Here is a 21,103-nt window from a genome sequence, read left to right on the forward strand (position 1 = left end):
GGGGATTTCATGCAAATAAAAAGTACATGAACCCGCGGAACTACAGCGCCCTCTATCGATATTGACGTCAGAGTCGGTGCTCCCCATACAGGGAGTATTGTCCGAAATCATCACTATAGAGTCCACTAGAGTCTGGATCCCCGTATGGGGGATAGGGAGTAGGGAACAACCCTAGCAATTCGGACGCAGCCAGGGACTCAGACTCAAGGCGGGTCTGACCTATAGGGGGAGTGTCCTAGAGGTTAGGCCCCGGCTCAGGGTCGAGTCCGAGAGGCTGGGGTGAAGGAGGAAGGTTCACACACACAGGCTCACAGGCATACTGTAAAGCTCACAGCAGAGGAACCTGCTGGAACCAGAAGAGCACAACAATGGAGGCCCTCCTGTCTTCCTTGTTCTTCACGGTGAACAGCAGAGTTTTAACGGCTTTGAGGCCCAAGAGTGAGACCATCATGAAGATTAATTTCTACACGCTCCTGGTGCTGGTGCTGTGGACGAGCTGTAACACACCGGGGACAGGTACAATTAAGGCTATTATTTATGTACACTTACATTCACATTCACTTGTTTTACACTGCTACTAAAACCCGTCTGGAAACTAAAACCCTTTACTTTTGAACAGGGTGTGGTTTTCAAAAAAGGTCCTTCCAAATGGATTCAATGTGTTTTATATTCATTTTTATACAGCTGTGTGTATCATTGTGTGACTGTCTGGATATAGCTTTATAGCTTATAGTCTGTTCTGTGTGCATGCCGCGATGCGCACATGCACGCGCGTCACGTTCCGTGATACCAGTAAAAAAAATGCCTATAGGCCTACTATATTTTGATTATTTGGTCTTGTTTCTAAAGTGTAGTTGTTTATTTGGACTTGTTTCTAAAGTGTAGTTGTTTATTTGGTCTTGTTTCTAAAGTGTAGTTGTTTATTTGGTCTTGTTTCTAAAGTGTAGTTGTTTATTTGGTCTTGTTTCTAAAGTGTAGTTGTTTATTTGGTCTTGTTTCTAAAGTGTAGTTGTTTATTTGGTCTTGTTTCTAATGTGTAGTTGTTTATTTGGGCTTGTTTCTAATGTGTAGTTGTTTATTTTGTCTTGTTTCTAAAGTGTAGTTGTTTATTTGGTCTTGTTTCTAAAGTGTAGTTGTTTATTTGGTCTTGTTTCTAAAGTGTAGTTGTTTATTTGGGCTTGTTCTTGTTTTTTGTAGAGCGAGAGAGAGAGAGAGAGAGAATCTAGAATACGGAATACGGGTGTGATTTTTTTTAAGGTGGTCGTTTATTTTAGTTTTTCTCTCCCCTCCTGTTTGTAAGGGAGCTCACATTACGTGTCTAAACGTGGGACACACGCACACACAATTTACGCATGCACGAGCACACTTATACAGTACAGTAGCCTATACTAATAGGCCTATTAGCTGCACAAAGCAAGTGGGAGAGAGAGAGAGAGAGAGAGAGAGGGACACACACACACACACACACACACACACACACACACGCGCGCACAAAACAGCCTTTTTCAGCATGTCGGTGTCACGGTGGACTCGGTGACCCGCCGAAATGTGTGACCGTCGCGGTCGCGTAGACAATCGCATATGACGGTCGGGCGTCCCACCGTAAATCACTGCCGGTTTTGGTTCATCAGCAGATGCTCAATGTTAATTAGTCCACGGAGTTAAAAAACAAAACCTAATAATACCTAATAATAAGTCGCACCATTAAGATGGTCACATATCTCATCAGGTCACCAATGTCGCCGTGACACCGCCATGCTGCCTGGTATCATGGCGAGTGAATTAAACTATATGTATGACCAAAGCATAGAATGCCATACCTTTTGTATACTATTTAAATTGTCTTGATGGGGGCCATGTGCAAAAGCTCCTTATTGGCCGTTTTCCCTACCATAAGCCCTCAATGAATTGCATTGAATGGGGCTATGGGGTGTTATGCTAATTCGCTTATTTCCATCGAAAGAAGTATAGTAAAGTGTTGCCGCTTGGGATATTATTTACATTATGAAGAGAGGATATATACAAAGAAATTGTAATTTTGAGCGATGGAAATAAGCGAATTAGCACAACACCATTCAATTCAATGCAATTCATTTAGGGCTTATGGTAGGGGAAACGGCCAATAAGGAGCTTTTGCACAAAATAACACCTGGACCTCTTTGATGGGGACGTAACAACTACAAAGAAAGGTAAGAAAGCCTTTTAGTATGGAATTCTCCTTTAATTTAGCAAATAATTAGAAATGGGAGGAAAACAGCCATAGCCGTCATCACAAATGTGATGAGGTCAGCACATCTGGGCAAGTGGATATGGCCGGATTTATCTTTAGGATTAGGTGATTTAGGCCTTTATTATAAGAACTCTACGTCTCTGTCAGAGCAGGGATGGGCAACTTTGACGATGGAGAGGGCCACTATAGTTCCACACTCACTCCAGAGGGCCACTGTAGTTCCACACTCACTCCAGAGGACCACTATAGTTCCACACTCACTCCAGAGGGCCACTAAAGTTCCACACTCACTCCAGAGGACCACTATAGTTCCACACTCACTCCAGAGGGCCACTATAGTTCCACACTCACTCCAGAGGGCCACTAAAGTTCCACACTCACTCCAGAGGGCCACTAAAGTTCCACACTCACTCCAGAGGACCACTATAGTTCCACACTCACTCCAGAGGGCCACTATAGTTCCACACTCACTCCAGAGGGCCACTAAAGTTCCACACTCACTCCAGAGGGCCACTATCGTTCCACACTCACTCCAGAGGGCCACTATAGTTCCACACTCACTCCAGAGGGCCACTATAGTTCCACACTCACTCCAGAGGGCCACTAAAGTTCCACACTCACTCCAGAGGGCCACTAAAGTTCCACACTCACTCCAGAGGGCCACTAAAGTTCCACACTCACTCCAGAGGACCACTATAGTTCCACACTCACTCCAGAGGGCCACTATAGTTCCACACTCACTCCAGAGGGCCACTATAGTTCCACACTCACTCCAGAGGGCCACTAAAGTTCCACACTCACTCCAGAGGGCCACTAAAGTTCCACACTCACTCCAGAGGGCCACTATAGTTCCACACTCACTCCAGAGGGCCACTAAAGTTCCACACTCACTCCAGATCAGGGCCACTAAAGTTCCACACTCACTCCAGAGGGCCACTATAGTTCCACACTCACTCCAGAGGACCACTATAGTTCCACACTCACTCCAGAGGACCACTATAGTTCCACACTCACTCCAGAGGACCACTATAGTTCCACACTCACTCCAGAGGGCCACTATAGTTCCACTCTCACTCCAGAGGGCCACTATAGTTCCACACTCACTCCAGAGGGCCACTATAGTTCCACACTCACTCCAGAGGGCCACTATAGTTCCACATGAGGCCTTCACCTAATGTGGCCCTCGGGTTAATATCAACTTGTGGCCCGGTTGGGGGCCTAATGTGGCCCTCAGGTTAATATCAGAATACTGAAAAATGATTGATCTCAGATAATTACTAAATGTTATTGTCCTTTTTTATGTCCATTATATTTGTTTTTAGTTCATAAAGTTAACATAACTATAAAATAATCTAAATGAAATAATTCTAATTATTTTTATTTTTATTTTATGTCACAATCCCTTTAAGAATCAATTAAGGTGATTGGAGATAACCATGTGATTGGCTCCTCTCAACCCGTGCTGGCCGGCGTGGGAGGTGTGGCCATCCTCCCATGTCACATCCACCCACCAATCAGCATGCAGAGTTGGGGAACGGTGATGTGGACCAGAAACGACCAGCGCCTGCTTGTCGTCGCCTTCTCGTTGGGGCGGTACCTCACCGAGGACCAGAACCCGGCCTACAAGTACGCAAATGTTTTACTGACCTGAGATCAGATTCTATAAATGTCTTCCACATCCTGACCGTTTTCCATTCTGACCTGAGATCAGATTCTATAAATGTCTTCCACATCCTGACCGTTTTCCATTCTGACCTGAGATCAGATTCTATAAATGTCTTCCACATCCTGACATGTTTCTATGTCAGTGGTTCTTCCAACTTTAATCTTTATCAACCTAGTTCATGATTTAGGTCGTTATTAGACAAAGTAAAAGATTAGTGTTAATTTTTCTTCATTTGCTGCTTTCTTTCGTTTTTAGGGATTTTAGCTGTTTTTGACAGGGGGGCGGGGGCATTCGAGCATGCGTGATCTTTGGTGGCCAGATGTAATTTCCTGGGGTCTATTAGAACTATAGTAAATAAATAAAAAAATTAATCACCATAATATTTTGTAAAATAATAATACTTAAGTACTTAAGTACAGTATACTTAAGTAAAAGTACTTATAGTCCCTTTCCACCATCGACAGGCAGAGAGCGACAATGTTCCTGTCGGATCTGTCCGGGGGTGTCATTTCCTTGAAGCTGTCCAGGGTCAGGCTGTCGGACCAGGGAACCTACCGCTGCTCGGTGCCAGAGATGGGCATGGGCGCTGACATCCAGCTCCACGTTGGTAAGACCTGCTCTTTGTTATCCAAATAATGGTTTTATTTCATTCTTTAAGACGGTTTTCAACAAGGCCCCATTATGTATTCGGCTTTTGAGCCACTAACTTTTGAGCCACTAACCCATTTGATGAGGTTTAGCCTTCATTTGAGATTTGAGTTAAAAATGTTCACTCTGAAACAATATCTATCAGTGATGTAAATAGGTTTTTATAGTGATGTATTGCCATGGTTTTTGTTCTTGCCTAATGTAAGTCGCTCTGGATTCAGAGCGTCTGATAAATGCCTAAATTGTAACTTGACTGCCATGCGTTTCTCTCCACAGCCCATGAGGTGACGTACCTTCCACCACGAGGCAGAGGCATCCGTGTGGAACTGCTTCCAGACCACAGCTCTGTTCCTGAAGCCGTCACCAGCATCCTGTGGAGGCACGGACGCAACTTGGTAGCGGACTGGGATCTGGGTCATAGTCTGGATTACTACGGGACGTATAGAAACCGCTCCACACTGGACCCAGACACCGGACGGCTGGTCATCCACAACATGACCGTAGAAGACATCGGGCTGTATTCTGTGGAGATCAACGGCAGACGTCACTTCAAGACTTACCTGCTTAAAGAGATGAGTAAGTATGACTCACAACAAGACTTAACTGCAGTAATTGTGATCCGTCTTCATTCTCTATTATCAGGCTGCCCAGGCAAGTCTCTGAAAAGCCTACAGTTAGTTCAAAATGCTGCGGCGCGTGTGTTGACAGGTACCAGAAGAAGAGACCATATCACTCCTTCACTGGCCTCCCTACACTGGCTCCCGGTCAAATACAGAATAGAGTTCAAAGTTCTTCTTCTCACTTACAAAGCCCTCAATGGTCAGGCACCACAATATCTCAAGGATCTCATTGATCCCTACAAACCAAATAGAACAGCAGTGCGTTTGCAATATGCAAACATGCTTACTGTTCCAAAAATATCAAAAGTTACAATAGGAGGCAGGGCGTTTAGGTCCCAGGCACCGCAGCTGTGGAACCTTCTCCCGGCTTCGGTCCGTGGGGCTGACACGCTCTGCACATTCAAGACAAGGTTGAAAACCTTTCTCTACGACAAAGCCTATGGCCAGACTTGTCTCCGGGTCTAGCTGGATACCATGGTCGTACATTGTTGTGTGGGTTTGTCTCCCAGCAGTACTTGTAATATACACTATATAGGCTCCAGTAAGGCCTGCCACTAATCCAGCATCCGGGGAATCTCTCCCCGGAGTCTCTTTTCGTCCTCCCCGTCGCAGTTCTGTGGACCTCTAATATTAACCCCCAACTGACCGCCGAGTGTGACCGTGGATCAGGCCTCTTCATGGAGCCCACCAGAAGTGTGACCTGGACCCGGCCTCACAGAGCTCGACCTGGACCAGATGTGGACCAGACCCCTCCACGGAGCCCACCTGCCTATTCTCTGTCTTTTCTCTCTGTCTATCTCTCTCTCTCTCCCTCTACCCCCCCCCCCCCCCCCCCCCCCCCGACACGGTCGAGGCAGATGGCCACCCACCCTAGAGTCGGGTTCTGCCTGACGTTTCTTCCTAAAGGGGAGTTTTTCGTTACCATTGTCGCAATGTTGCTTGCTCTGGGTGGATCTTTGTTGGTTGTAAAGTGTCTTGAGACAACTTGTTGTGATTTGACACTATAATAAAATTGAATTGAATTGAATTGATTCTGTCTCCTCAACAGAGAGTCCCAGATCCAGACCTGACCATCGTGGCACCATGTGACTCATTCTGTCTCCTCAACAGAGAGAGTCCCAGATCCAGACCTGACCATCGTGACACCATGTGACTCATTCTGTCTCCTCAACAGAGAGCGTCCCAGATCCAGACCTGACCATCGTGGCACCATGTGACTCATTCTGTCTCCTCAACAGAGAGAGTCCCAGATCCAGACCTGACCATCGTGACACCATGTGACTCATTCTGTCTCCTCAACAGAGAGAGTCCCAGATCCAGGCCTGACCATCGTGACACCATGTGACTCATTCTGTCTCCTCAACAGAGAGAGTCCCAGATCCAGACCTGACCATCATGGCACCATGTGACTCATTCTGTCTCCTCAACAGAGAGAGTCCCAGATCCAGACCTGACCATCGTGACACCATGTGACTCATTCTGTCTCCTCAACAGAGAGAGTCCCAGATCCAGACCTGACCATCGTGACACCATGTGACTCCAACTCCAGCAACTGCACGCTGCAGTGCATCGGAGACGTCACAGAGGCGGCCGTGGTCTATCGATGGAGGTTCCAAGGTGATAAATGGACTCGACCCAAACCCAACGAGACCAGGTTCTACAGCGATGAGGAATGGAGCGGACCCGACTCCCGGACGGTGACGATCAGCGACGACGAGGAAGGGAGAAAAGTTAAAAGAATATCCTGTGCGATAACGAACCCGTTCAGTGTGGAGCAGAGCGAGGCTGTAGACAACCCGCTATACAAAGGTGTGTGTGTGTGTGTGTGTGTGTGTGCGCGTGTGCATGTGCGTGTGCAAGGGTTATAGTTCAGATTTTTGGCCTTTACTTTATATCCCATAGCCTGGATGTATGTAATCCCATTGCCCAGGGGTTCTGTCCATCTCTCCTCCCATTTGCCAGCCATGCCAGTGGTTATCAAAGTGCGGTCCGGGGACCCCCAGGGGGTCCTTGAGGGGTTGCTAGGGGGGGGGGGGGGGGGGGGGACCATAATTATTGACCATATTATTGCCATAACTCCAGTTTGCAGCATGCCAAAGGTCCCAAACCTGATGGGTGGGTTAGTAGGAATTATTGTTTTATCAAAGTGGAAAGCCGTACAGACTTCCACTTTCATAAAACTATAATTCCTACTTCCGGTTTGTCGGATTGACTCCTCCCACAACTCTATGAGGGGGGGTGGAGCTAGATGGTGCAACCAGGACGTGGATGTGTTCACTTCCTGTTTTACTAGGAAGCATTCGCAGGGGAATTACATTTTTTTCAGTGATTTTCTTTTCTATTTATGTTTTATATTTCTGTCTTTCAGCTCCTAAAGGACCAACAGCCAGAGGATCAAGACGTGGGATTATTGTTACTCTCTGCATGTACGCAGTAGCACTGGCAGCTTTATACGGGAACAAGAAACCTCGTGAGTCTTTAATTGGTTTTTAACTAGATTTATTTACAATCTATATTGATATAAATCCATCCATCTCTGTGTCATTCTGTGAAGACGAGAATGATCCTATAGTCAGTGTCTCCTCACTGACCAATCACTGTCTCACATCTCACTGACCAATCACTGTCTCACATCTCACTGACCAATCACTGTCTCACATCTCACTGACCAATCACTGTCTCACAACTCACTGACCAATCACTGTCTCACAACTCACTGACCAATCACTGCCTCACATCTCACTGACCAATCACTGTCTCACATCTCACTGACCAATCACTGTCTCTCATCTCACTGACCAATCACTGTCTCACAACTCACTGACCAATCACTGTCTCACAACTCACTGACCAATCACTGTCTCTCATCTCACTGACCAATCACTGTCTCACAACTCACTGACCAATCACTGTCTCACAACTCACTGACCAATCACTGTCTCACAACTCACTGACCAATCACTGCCTCACATCTCAGCTTTGACAGAAGGAGAGAAGGAAAGACGAGACAGAAGACGAGAGAAGGAAAGACGAGACGGATCTGCCAAACTGAGAGGTAAGGTGTGTGTGTGTGTGTGTGTGTGTGTGTGTGTGTGTGTGCTCGCGCTCGCGTGTGCGTGCGTGTGTAACTAACATGGAAATGCTTTGTTCGCTACAGGTCTGTTGGAGAGAACACCAGGATATCGTCACATCACTGACTATGAAGAGCAGCTTCAACGCAACATGAACAGCACATATCTGAGTGTAGAACTGGGCACACAGTCTGAGGTCGTGTTTGAAAACGTCTTCGCTCCGCTCTACAATGTAGACATCGAAAGAACAGACATCCACAGCCATCATGAGGTCAGACAGATGGAGATGAAGAAGGCAGGAGAGGGAACAGAAATCCAACTGGGTCAGATGTTCAAAGAACTTTCTGGACGAATCATAAGAACAGTGCTGACCGTTGGCTGTGCAGGAATTGGAAAAACGTTCCTCGTACACAAATTTTTGTTCGACTGGGCCAAGAAATGTTTCCCCCAAGACCAACACCTCGTGTTCCCGCTCAAGTTCCGCCAGTTAAATATGCTCAAGGGAAAAAAGTTTACTTTGGCACAGCTAATTCACTGCTGCATCGCGGAAACCAGATTTATTGAGGAAGACATTCTTAATCTTATCTTCACTAAAGTGCAGAAGTCAGGAGACTACAGCAACAGCCCCTTCAAAGTCATGTTTGTTCTGGATGGTTATGATGAAAATAATTTCAAGTTTGATTTCAAAACAGAAATTGGCCTCATGAATGTCAACCACTCTTACCCAGTGAAAGATCTCCTTGTAAACCTCATCAAGGGGAAGCTCCTCCCCTCTGCTCGCATCTGGATAACCTCGCGACCTGTAGCAGCCAATCAGATCCCTAAGGAGTTTGTAAGCAGGATGACAGAAGTACGAGGGTTCTTCAGAGATGACCAGAAGAAGGAGTTCTTCGAGAAGACGTTCAGTGATGAGAACCAGGCCAGATCAATCCTCTCACAGATCAAAGAATCAAAGATCCTCCTCACCATGTGTGAAATCCCAGTCTTCTGTTGGATCCTTGCTACCGTTGTGAAGAACATGGCGAAGAACATGGGGGCGACATTCAGTCTGCCCAAAACCCTGGTTGAGCTGTTCTGCCACTTCCTGATGGGTGAGATACAGCGGGAGAATCCTGAACAAGGCGAGGCAGACAGAGGGAAGCTCATAAAGTATGCAAGAGAAGTTCTTCTGAAGCTGGGCAAGCTGGCGTTTCACCAACTGAACAAAGGCAACATCATTTTCTATGAGGAGGACCTGAAGGCGTGTGGTCTTGATGTGAACAAGGACTTGAAGAACTTGGGCTTTTGCACAAAGTTCTTCAAAGAAGACGGTTTATTCTTCCACAAAACGGTCTACTGCTTCGTTCATCTGAGCATCCAGGAGTTTCTGGCGGCAGTCTACCTGTCCCACTGTTTCACTCAGAAGAACACAGAGGTCCTGAAGACATTCCTGGGAGACCGCCGTTTCAACAGTAAACGTTCCCTGTCTGACTTCCTGAAGGCTGCTATGAAGAAAACCCTGCAGAGTAAGAGTGGACAACTGGACCTCTTTGTCCGCTTCCTTCATGGTCTCTCACTGCAGTCCAACCAGAGACTGTTAGGAGGCCTGCTGGGTCAGACAGAGAACAGTCCAGAGGAGATCCAGAGAGTCATCGACAACCTGAAGAAGATGAACGATGATGATGCCTCTCCTGACAGATGTATCAACATCTTCCACTGTCTGATGGAGATGAACGACCCGTCAGTCAGTCGGGGGATCCAACAGTACCTGGAGTCAGAGAACAGATCAGGGAAGGAACTCACTGTGCCCCATTGTTCAGCTCTGGCCTCCATGCTGCAGATGCAGGAGGTTCTGGAGGAGTTGGACCTGCAGAAATACAACACATCAAAGGAGGGGCGACGAAGACTGGTCCCAGCTGTGAGGAACTGCACAACAGCCAGGTTAGTAGTGTGAAGGTTAACATGTTAGATCATACTTCATTCATTCATTCATTCATTAAAAAACACAGAGAGAGAGAGAGAGAGAGAGAGAGAGACCCTCACTTCATATTTATATATATTAGTATTGCAATCCAATTCAAGTGTGATTAGTGTTTAGTATATTTAGTGATATCAGGGTGATTTTGCCATGGCATGCGGTCGTACAGACTGTTCATCTGTTGACAGAACATTTATTCACTTCACTGCCATAGAGTGGAACAACAGCAGCGAGTTGGGATCGTTTTAATTATTTAATGTTTGTATTACAATCAAATGAGAACAGTGGAAAGTTATGAGCACATTTAAATTAAATATGTGTTACTGCTATTTGCTTAGTTAGAAAAGTATCCAAACACACACACATTTCAGACAGCACCACAGGGAACCTCCTTGACAGTGAACATGGTCTGTTATGTTTTGATCATCTCTGATTTTACATTTAATCTGTAATTACAGACTTGTTGACTGTGACCTCAGAGAGGAACACGTTGAAGTTGTGGCTTCAGCTCTCAGCTCCAATCCGTCCCATTTGAGAGAACTGGACCTGAGTGGAAACGGCTTGAGGGATTCTGGACTGGATCTCATCTGTGCTGCACTGAAGAGCCCAAACTGTTGTCTGGAGACTCTCAGGTCAGATTCATTTAACATTTTTATTTGTATTTGGTTAAGCCTCTCCAGCTGATCCAAAATGCCGCAGCTCGCTTGGTCTTCAACCAGCCAAAATTCTCACATGTCTCCCCCCTGCTCCGCTCCCTCCACTGGCTCCCGGTCGCTGCCCGCACAGAATACAAAACTCTGATGCTGGCATTCAAAGCAACCAAAGGTATGGCTCCCCCATATCTTGCAAGTATGATTGAACCCTACAAACCCTCCCGCGCACTCAGATCAGCCAACGCAGGGAAGCTGGAAGTACCCTCACTAAAAACGCCGGGACAACGCTCCACACGTCCCAAACTCTTCTCCCTTCTGGCTCCAAAACTGTGGAATGCACTTCCCAGGCCATTACAGTCAGAACTGCAGCATCACTCCCAATCTTCCGCCGTAGTCTGAAAACCCACCTTTTCAGACTCCATCATGGCCCATAGCACTTACCCTACCCCCCTTAGATAGCATTTCTGTAGACTTAGATAGCATTTGATACAGACTTATAGCATGTTATGTAGACAGCACTAGAATTGCATTGTATGTAGTCATAGCACACCATAGTACATATGTATAGCATAGTAGTATATGTATAGTTCTATATGTATAGTTTCATTATATAGATATTCCACTGTTACTTTCTGAGCTTACGCATGTTTCATGATAAATGCTTTTATGTGATGTATTTCCATGCTTTTGTTCTTGCTTAATGTAAGTCGCTCTGGATTAAGAGCGTCTGCTAAATGCCTAAATTGTAATTGTAATTGTCTAAACACCTCTGAGTGGTTCAATGTGTTATGTTGTCAGTGTCATCCCCTAGTTTTGAATGATATTTATATTAACTTTTTCACTGCTATCTACGTTTATAAAAGTAGCGAGGCTAACGGTACCTAATGGTGCTAACTATGCGTACAGTATGTGCATAGACTAGACAACCGTATACTCCATATATGAAAGCGTAGTAGCATAGCTTACTTTATAATTAACCCATTTTGGGCGGGAACCCATTTTGGTGTTTTAACTAAGCATTATGTTATGCTTAGCTATTGAAAAATAGCAGATCTACAAGCTCATAGCGTGCCACCGAGTGGCGCGCTATGAGCTTGTAGGTCTGCTATTTTTGAAAAATCGTGAAAAGGCAACACATCTTTAAAGGACAACTTTAGTTTTTTTCAACCGAGGTTCATATTCTAGGTTGTCATTAGATCAAGTAAAAGTTGGGTGGTGTTTTTTCTTCATGTACTGCTTTCTTTAGTTTTAGCGATTTCCGCGATTTTTGGACAGGGGGGCGGGGGCATTCGAACAGGGGGCTAAATATGTATTAGTTTACTAAATTTCACGGCGATTTCTTTATTATTATTTACGATAACCCTCCTACACCCTATGAAACTATATATGACCAATATCACGGGGTCTTTTCTTGTGAAAGGGGAGGTGACAAACTGACGCGTTGAACTGCGACAAGACAACATGGCAGCCTCCAGCAGCACGTTCGTTCAGACCAGACAGTATTATGCTACAGCTACACAGATTACACAGACACGGAAAACAATTGGTAGTTTATTAGTTTGAACTGTTTGATGTTTAGTAATACTGCGTTCAGTTACTTTTTGGCGTTTCATGTTTTTCACCAGATAAAGTCATGGTTCGTCGTTGCGCTTATCCAAATTGTGGTAATATAATGAGCCCGTTTGACACGCTCAGCTTCCACAGACTTCCATTGAAATCTCTGCCAATTCTCAAACTATGGCTCGTAAATCTACAAATGGACGTAGAATGTTCAGAAGTACAGCTGCGCGCTAAAGATTTGAGGGTTTGTGGTGCTCACTTCGATAAAGAAGACTTGAAATACAGACGACCGTCATAAGTGAATGTATTCGTCATGCGAACTAGTATCGATATTGTCTTTTAGGAGCGCATGCCATGTCGGTGGTAATATTACATACAAAAACTGTTTACGTGTGGTGTAGCTCTGTCTTGTTATTCAATGCTGCTGGAGGCTGCCATGTTGTCTTGTCGCAGTTCAACGCGTCAGTTTGTCACCTCCCCTTTCACAAGAAAAGACCCCGTGATATTGGTCATATATAGTTTCATAGGGTGTAGGAGGGTTATCGTAAATAATAATAAAGAAATCGCCGTGAAATTTAGTAAACTAATACATATTTAGCCCCCTGTTCGAATGCCCCCGCCCCCCTGTCCAAAAATCGCGGAAATCGCTAAAACTAAAGAAAGCAGTACATGAAGAAAAAACACCACCCAACTTTTACTTGATCTAATGACAACCTAGAATATGAACCTCGGTTGAAAAAAACTAAAGTTGTCCTTTAATAAATATTCTTTCGACGTCTGGCCTAAATGGGTTAAACATTATGTTATAATTTAGCCATTGAAAAATAGCAGATCTATCTAGATCTAGGTCTGCTATTTTTGAAAAATCGTTAAAATGTGGCGCAAATCATTGAATATATATTTCAGAGTGAACATTTTTAACTAAAATATTTGCTTCTGGGGGGGTCCCTGGAACTACATATTTTGAGATGGGGGTCCGTGGCCCAATAGAGAGAATTCTGGGGGTCCTTGACATGAAAAAGGTTGAACACCACTGACATACAAACATTACAAACATTACAAACAAAAACTTTTTCAGAAAAACTTTATGGATTTAGAAGCCTTTTTTTTAATCGACCTCAGTCCAAAATGGGCTAATAGCGTTTCTGTGCTTGCTCAGTATGAAGAAAGTGTCCAGAGATATGAGGGACTGAGACAGACTATCCTTCAGTAGACAGGCTTTTATTTCCGTTCGCATCGGCAGACTAGAGAGAGAAAGACTGACGGACTTGTGTGATTCACATTGAATGTGATCCACATTGAATGTGATTCACATGCAATAATTCACATGCAATTCTCTCTCTGTCTCTCTCTCTCTCTCTCTCTCTCTCTCTCTCTCTCTCTCTCTCATCTGGTTGTATTCTTCATTTAGACTGGAGAACTGCTTCTTAACAGAGAGATGCTGTGAAGTTCTGGCCTCAGCTCTAACTTCTAATCCCTCCCTCCATCTGAGAGAATTGGACCTGAGTCTCAACATGGTGAATGAGTCAGGAATGAAGATGCTGCTCTCTGCTGGGCTGGAGAATCTCAAGTGAGTAGACCCTGTTGTGGGGCCCGGTTTACAGGAGAACCTTTTTACTATGTGTGGGTAATGTTTGTGGTGCATAACCACTATTTTACTATTTTCAGACATGTGATGATTGATGCATTGTTGTTCTACTTCCTACAGAGTGAAACACTGTAGTGTCAGCTAGTGGAGACGTTGTGTTAGACAGTCAGACATTGATGCATTGTTGTTCTACTTCCTACAGAGTGAAACATGGTGGAGAAGATCGGTTCAATCGTCATCTCATTCAAGGACGTGAGTATCTCTCACTATTGACATCTTATACAGAGTTTTTTAACACCTACTGTATAGTTTGGTAGACTTCAGGGCTGCAGTTGTAACATTGTTGGCTGGGTTTGCTTTCACATTGTAGTTTGTCAAGCATGCAGTCTGGCGCGCACACAGTGCATCTTCAGGCGTGTGCGTGTTGGTCAAACAAGGATTTCATACTCCTTAGTGACACGTTGCAGACAACTACAGCCTTGGCTGAGAGATAAAGCCAGTCAATAGAAATATGTGGGAGATCGGAATGACAGAAACACTCACTCACGTGTTTCCCCTTTTGGTGTTTTATAGCATTATGTTATACTTTAGCTATTGAAAAATAGCAGATCTACAAGCTCATTCTTGGAGGGGGGGGGGGGTGTCACTGGAACAACATATTTTCAGATGGGGGGGGTGGAGGCATGAAGTAGCATGTGTTTTTTTGTGTAAAACTAATGCCTGGAATGATATGATATGATATTATTTGTATAGCGCTTTTCAAAACATAGTTCCAAAGTGCTGCACAGAACAGGATTAAAACAAGAAGAAACAGACAGTAACAAATATAATTATAATGGCAAACAAAACAATATCAAGCATGTATGTACAGATTGGCTAATTAAGTAGTTAAAAATACTCTGTATAAAGGTGGGTTTTTAGACGAGACTTAAAAATGGGGACGGATGGGGCTATACCCTAATGTGCGCTGGCAGTGCATTCCACAGTTTGGGAGCTCGAGCGGAAAAAGCCCGGTTGCCCCGGGTAACTAGATTGGTATGGGGGACAGCCAGGAGAGCCTCATCCGAGGATCTAAGGGTACGCACGGAGTTAGGGAGGGATGACATCTCACGGATGTAAATAGGGGCCAGCCCATTTAGGGCTTTGAACGTGATTAAAAGAATCTTAAAATCACATCTGGTGCTCACTGGCAGCCAGTGCAGATCTGCTAAAATTGGTGTGATATGGTCTCGTTTCTTGGTGTTGGTCAGTAGTCGAGCGGCAGAGTTTTGTATGAGTTGTAGGCGGGAAGTCGTTTTCTTTGGGAGGCCAGAGTATTATATGGAGTTACAGTAATCGAGACGTGATGAGATGAGGGCGTGAATGACTGTTTCGAGATCCGGGGCTGAGAGAAATGACTTGATTTTGGCTATGTTCCTTAACTGGAAGTAGCAGGATTGGACGACTGTTGTTACCTGTTTTTTAAATGAGAGGTCTGAATCAAAAATCACCCCCAGGTTACGGGCTGCAGGAGTAATATTGGTGGAGAAGGAACCAAGTTGAGAGTGTAGTGGAAGGGTTAAATTGGAGGGGCCGAATAAAATGATTTCTGTTTTTGACTGATTTAGTTGGAGAAAGTTCTGTGTCATCCAGTCTTTAATTGGTTTTAATGGCATGTACAGCTGGGTATCGTTTGCATAGCAATGGAAATTAATGTCATGGGAGCGGATTATGTTGCCGATGGGAAGCATGTATAGGCTGAATAAGAGTGCCCCTAGGATAGATCCCTGTGGGACCCCACAAGTGAAAGGGGCTTGGGAAGAGGAAGCCTCACCAATGGTGACGGAGACACTCCTGCCTGTGAGGTAGGACCTCAACCAGTCCAGTGCCACCTCATTAATCCCCACCCAGTGCTCCAGTCTCTCAATCAAAATGGAGTGGTCAACGGTGTCGAAGGCGGAGCTTAGGTCCAGGAGGAAGAGAACAGAGCAGTCCCCAGAGTCAGCGGCGAGGAGCAGGTCGTTAGTGACCTTTAAAAGTGTTGTTTCAGTACTATGGAGGGTGCGGAAGCCAGATTGAATTTTTTTGAAGACACTGTTAAAATTAAGATAGGAAATTAATTGGTTGGAAACTACTTTCTCTAAAATCTTGGATAAAAACGAAAGTTTAGAAATAGGTCTAAAATGGTTTAAAATGAGGGGGTCAAGGGAAGGCTTTTTCAGTATTGGCTGTATCAGGGCACTTTTAAGGGACTTTGGGAAAACGCCAGTGGCTAGGGAACTGTTTAAAATAGCTAAGATGGAGGGACCAACAGTGTCCAGGACCTCTTTCAGGAATAGGGTGGGGATGGAATCTAGTGCACATGAGGATGATTTCATGAGTGATATTATCTCTATGAGTGTTGTTAATGAGATTGAATGAAATGAGCTGAGATGTGAAGGAGGTGGAGGACAGTTATCCGGGGTTCTAGGTACTGGGGGGAGATTTTGTCTAATGTTTTCTACCTTGTTAATAAAAAAGTTAAGGAACTCCTCACATTTTTCAGGGGAGGCCTCTAGAGGCTCACTGGGCATAGGGCTAATAACTGAGTCAATCACTTTAAATAGGATTTTAGAGTTATGGGAGTGTGAGGTGATGAGTTTAGAGAAGTAACTGCTTCTCGCATCCTTCACTGCGGATTGGTAGCTGAGCATCAATTCCCTGAGATGGTCTAGGGTGGAGGTGAGTTTGTGTTTTTTCCAGTTTCTTTCGGCCTTCATACATTGTCTCTTGATATCCCTGGTGCGGTCATTTAGCCAGAGCATGGCTTTGGGCTTGGAGTGATTGGTTTTAAAGGGTGCAATGGAGTCCAGGATATGGGAGCTGGGAGCATGTACTGTTAAATGTTTCGACTAGATCATCAACCGATCGTGGTGGGAGTATGGTGGAATTGGCTGGGGTGGCTGGGAAAGCCTGACGAAAGTGATGACTGGAGTTTGAATTAAAAGTCCGGGACCGGGAAGATGTACGTGGCAGGGGTTCCGGAGGAGGGAGCATAGTGTTAAAAAAGACAGCTTTGTGGTCAGAGGGAGGGAATTCTACAATATCTAAGTTGTCCAGGGAAACACCATGAGTGAGTACTAAATCAAGGGTGTGGCCTAGTTTATGGGTGGGACCATTAACATGCTGCGTCAGGTTAAAGGTTTCATAAAGGTCAATAAAATCAGTTACAAAAGTGGAGGAAGGGCAGCATACGTGGGTATTGTAGTCCCCAGTCAGGATTACTCTATCATGCTTGGCCATAATAATTGAGAGGAACTCAGCAAATTCCTCTAGGAATGTATTCAGAATCATGAAAACCCCTTAGTTTTACATGTCATGAAAACCCCTTAGTTTTACATGTCATGAAAACCCCTTAGTTTTACACGCTACTTAAAGCATAAGGAAAGTTTGACATGTTCGACCATGTTTTGCCTGCCGTAGGATGTTAATGAAAAAGAAATCCCAATAGTGACAGCCGGTCAGCAAGTGGATTCATGAATGTATGAATATAGACAATAGGCCAATAAAAAGGCCAATAAAAAAAACAATGTACCAAATATCCCACTTTAACCCATTCTGGTGTTTCAAGCATTATGTTATACTTTAGCTATTGAAAAATAGCAGATCTACAAGCTCATAGCTTGTAGACCAAATATGTTGGTCCCTGGAACAACATATTTTCAGATGGGGGTCGGTGGTGAATTATATATTATTGGGGGTCCTTGACATGGAAAAGGTTGAGCACCACTGACATAAAAACATGAGGTTTTTTCAGAAAACTGTCAGGATTTAGAAGACATTTGTAGAATCGTGTGTGTGTGTGTGTGTGTGTGTGTGTGTGTGTGTGTGTGTGTGTGTGTGTGTGTGTGTGTGTGTGTGTGTGTGTGTGTGTGTGTGTGTGTGTGTGTGTGTGTGTGTGTGTGTGTGTGTGTGTGTGTGTGTGTGTGTGTGTGTGTGTGTGTGTGTGTGTGTGTGTGTGTGTGTGTGTGTGTGTGTGTGTGTGTGTGTGTGTGTGTGTGTGTGTGTGTGTGTGTGTGTGTGTGTGTGTGTGTGTGTGTGTGTGTGTGTGTGTGTGTGTGTGTGTGTGTGTGTGTCAGTGAATGATGTACTTAATGGTTACTGTGTGTTTTCTCATCAGATTCCCAGCGTCTCTCACTGGACACAAACACAGCACACCGTCGCCTCGCTCTGTCTGAGGACAACAGGAAGGTCACACGGGTGAAGGGACCTTCACCCGTGTATCCTGATCATACACGGTATCCTGATCATCCAAAACGGTTCGATGGATGGAAGCAGGTTCTCAGTGCAGAGAGTGTGAGCGAACGCTGCTACTCTGAGGTAGAGTACATTGGAGGGGTTCGTATAGCAGGGACTGACAGAGCAATCAGCAGGAAAGGACGTGGTGGTGACTGTAAGCTTGGATTCAATGGCATGTCATGGAGTCTGGAGCGTAGTGGTCTCAATTACTCTGTCAGACACAATAGGAAGGAGACTGTCCTCCCTGTCCGTCCCTCTTATAGACTTATAGAGTATAGAGCAGCAGTGTATGTGGACCGTCCTGCTGGGATTCTGTCCTTCTATGAGGTGTCCTCAGAGGACGCTCTGACCCACCTGCACACCTTCCAGACCACGGCCACTGAACGCCTCTGCGTTGGGTTCAGGTTTGAGTGGTCTGGCTCCTCAGTGTTTCTGTGTGAGCAGCGATAGAGTCTCGATGTGAGCGAGGGTCACATCAGGTCGCCATGGTTACTCCACATGTCTGAGTGAGTCCAGGTTGTCATGGTTACCACCGTCGCCAGTACGCCTGACATCATGGACTCCATATTTGGTCATGAGTGACTCATCATGACATCGTGGTGACGTCACACTGATGATGTATATAAGAAGCACAGTGACAATCTGTCAATCAAACCTTGATGTGCTAAAGACCCCAAGATGGGGTTTGACCTCCGACCTCCACATTGATGGGGTTTGACCTCCGACCTCCACATTGATGGGGTTTGACCTCCGACCTCCACATTGATGGGGTTTGACCTCCGACCTCCACATTGATGGGGTTTGACCTCCGACCTCCACATTGATGGGGTTTCCCCCCCCCCCCCCCACTGCACTCCCGGTGGGGGGGGGGGGGTGGACACTGCACTCCCGGTGGGGGGGGGGGGGGACCCCCCACCGTGGGTGCAGTGTCCACCCCCCCCGCCCCACCGGGAGTGCAGTGTCCACCCCCCCCCCCCACCGGGAGTGCAGTGTCCACCCCCCCCCCCCCCCCACACCGGGAGTGCAGTGTCCACCCCCCCCCCCCCACTAGGAGTGCAGTGTCCACCCCCCCCACCGGGAGTGCAGTGTCCACCCCCCCCCGCCCCACCGGGAGTGCAGTGTCCACCCCCCCCCGCCTCACCGGGAGTGCAGTGTCTACCCCCCCACCGGGAGTGCAGTGTCCACCCCCCCCCCCACTAGGAGTGCAGTGTCCACCCCCCCCCCCACCGGGAGTGCAGTGTCCACCCCCCCCCCCCCCCACCGGGAGTGCAGTGTCCACCCCCCCCCCCCCACCGGGAGTGCAGTGTCCACCACCACCCCCCCCCCCACTGGGAGTGCAGTGTCCACCACCCCCCCCCCACCGGGAGTGCAGTGTCCACCACCACCCCCCCCCCACTGGGAGTGCAGTGTCCACCACCCCCCCCCCACTGGGAGTGCAGTGTCCACCCCCCTCCCACTGGGAGTGCAGTGTCCACCCCCCCCCCCCCCCACTGGGAGTGCAGTGTCTCCCCCCCCCACTGGGAGTGCAGTGTCTCCCCCCCCCACTGGGAGTGCAGTGTTTCCCCCCCCCCACTGGGAGTGCAGTGTCCACCACCCCCCCCCCCCACTGGGAGTGCAGTGTCCCGTCCCCCCCCACTGGGAGTGCAGTGTCTCCCCCCCCCCCCCACTGGGAGTGCAGTGTCCACTCCCCCCCACCACTGGGAGTGCAGTGTCCACCACCCCCCCCCCCCCCACTGGGAGTGCAGTGTCTCTCCCCCCCCCCCCACTGGGAGTGCAGTGTCCACCACCCCCCCCCCACTGGGAGTGCAGTGTCCCCCCCCCCCCCCCCACTGGGAGTGCAGTGTCCGTCCCCCCCCACTGGGAGTGCAGTGTCTCCCCCCCCCCCCCCACTGGGAGTGCAGTGTCCCCCCCCCCCCCCCCCCACTGGGAGTGCAGTGTCTCCCCCCCCCCCCACTGGGAGTGCAGTGTTCACCCCCCCCTCCCCAGCCAGTGATTTGGATATTTTTTACTTTGTTTTTCTTCATCTCCTTCAAATGTGTTTCAAAATAGCAGATCTACAAACTCTCAACCGTCTCAACCAATCTAGCAGCACAGCCTGCCTGTGTGCGTGTGTGTGTGTGACAATTTAACAAAGATGCAAGCGATCACAAATCAGCAGAGAGCGATCGACGTTTGAAACTTGTAGGTCTGCTATTTATTTTTTTATCGTGAAAAGGTGCCTCAAATCTTTGAAGATATATTATTACAGACTTACAGAGTGAACATTTTAACTCAAATCTTTGCTAGGGTGGGGGAAGAACATATTTTCAGATGGGGGGACGGAGGCATATTACATATCATTTTTGGGGTCCTTGACATGAAATATTGAGAACCACTGATACAGAAACACGAGGTATTTCAGAAAACGGTCAGAATTTAGAAGACATTATTTAAATGTCGACGTCGGGCCTGAATGGGTTAAAGTGTTTGTGTAAACACACACACACACACACACACACACACACACACACACTGATGACGAAGGTGGGGACGCAGATTGTGATTGGTCGGGATGAGATGATGTATGATGATAAGAGCGCCCCTCACTTCACACAGGTGTGGTTTTTACTGTAGGCCTATGAACAGATGTTCCTGTTACAGGCTGGGCCAAAGGTGTATTTTATTTCATGGTGTATTTTAATTCATGGTGTATTTTAATTCATGGTGTATTTTATTTTAAAGTCTTTGTGGTATTCTAAAACATGTTACTGTAAATGGCTCAGTGCCTAAATGATAAAACATGTTACTGTAAATGGCTCAGTGCCTAAATGATAAAACATGTTACTGTAAATGGCTCAGTGGATTGTTAAGTGC

At 46.5% G+C, this 21,103-nt stretch overlaps 1 protein-coding gene across 1 annotated transcript; it reads left to right on the forward strand.

Moving 5' to 3' along the window:
• Positions 1–368: 368 nt before the first annotated feature.
• LOC308324409 (NACHT, LRR and PYD domains-containing protein 3-like) lies at positions 369–18,528 on the forward strand (the record flags this gene model as incomplete). The annotated part of the gene is made up of 13 exons (XM_080776455.1): positions 369–516; positions 3,640–3,856; positions 4,361–4,503; positions 4,821–5,120; positions 6,659–6,973; positions 7,533–7,634; positions 8,142–8,219; positions 8,322–10,155; positions 10,651–10,824; positions 13,817–13,975; positions 14,196–14,245; positions 18,132–18,331; positions 18,514–18,528. 13 exons carry the CDS (start codon positions 369–371, stop codon positions 18,526–18,528), a joined length of 3,735 nt encoding a protein of 1,244 aa, XP_080632581.1.
• Positions 18,529–21,103: the final 2,575 nt, after the last annotated feature.

This window comes from Protomyctophum bolini, assembly GCF_963924005.1.
Source record: "Protomyctophum bolini genome assembly, chromosome: 11".
Classification (NCBI taxonomy): Eukaryota; Metazoa; Chordata; class Actinopteri; order Myctophiformes; family Myctophidae; genus Protomyctophum; species Protomyctophum bolini.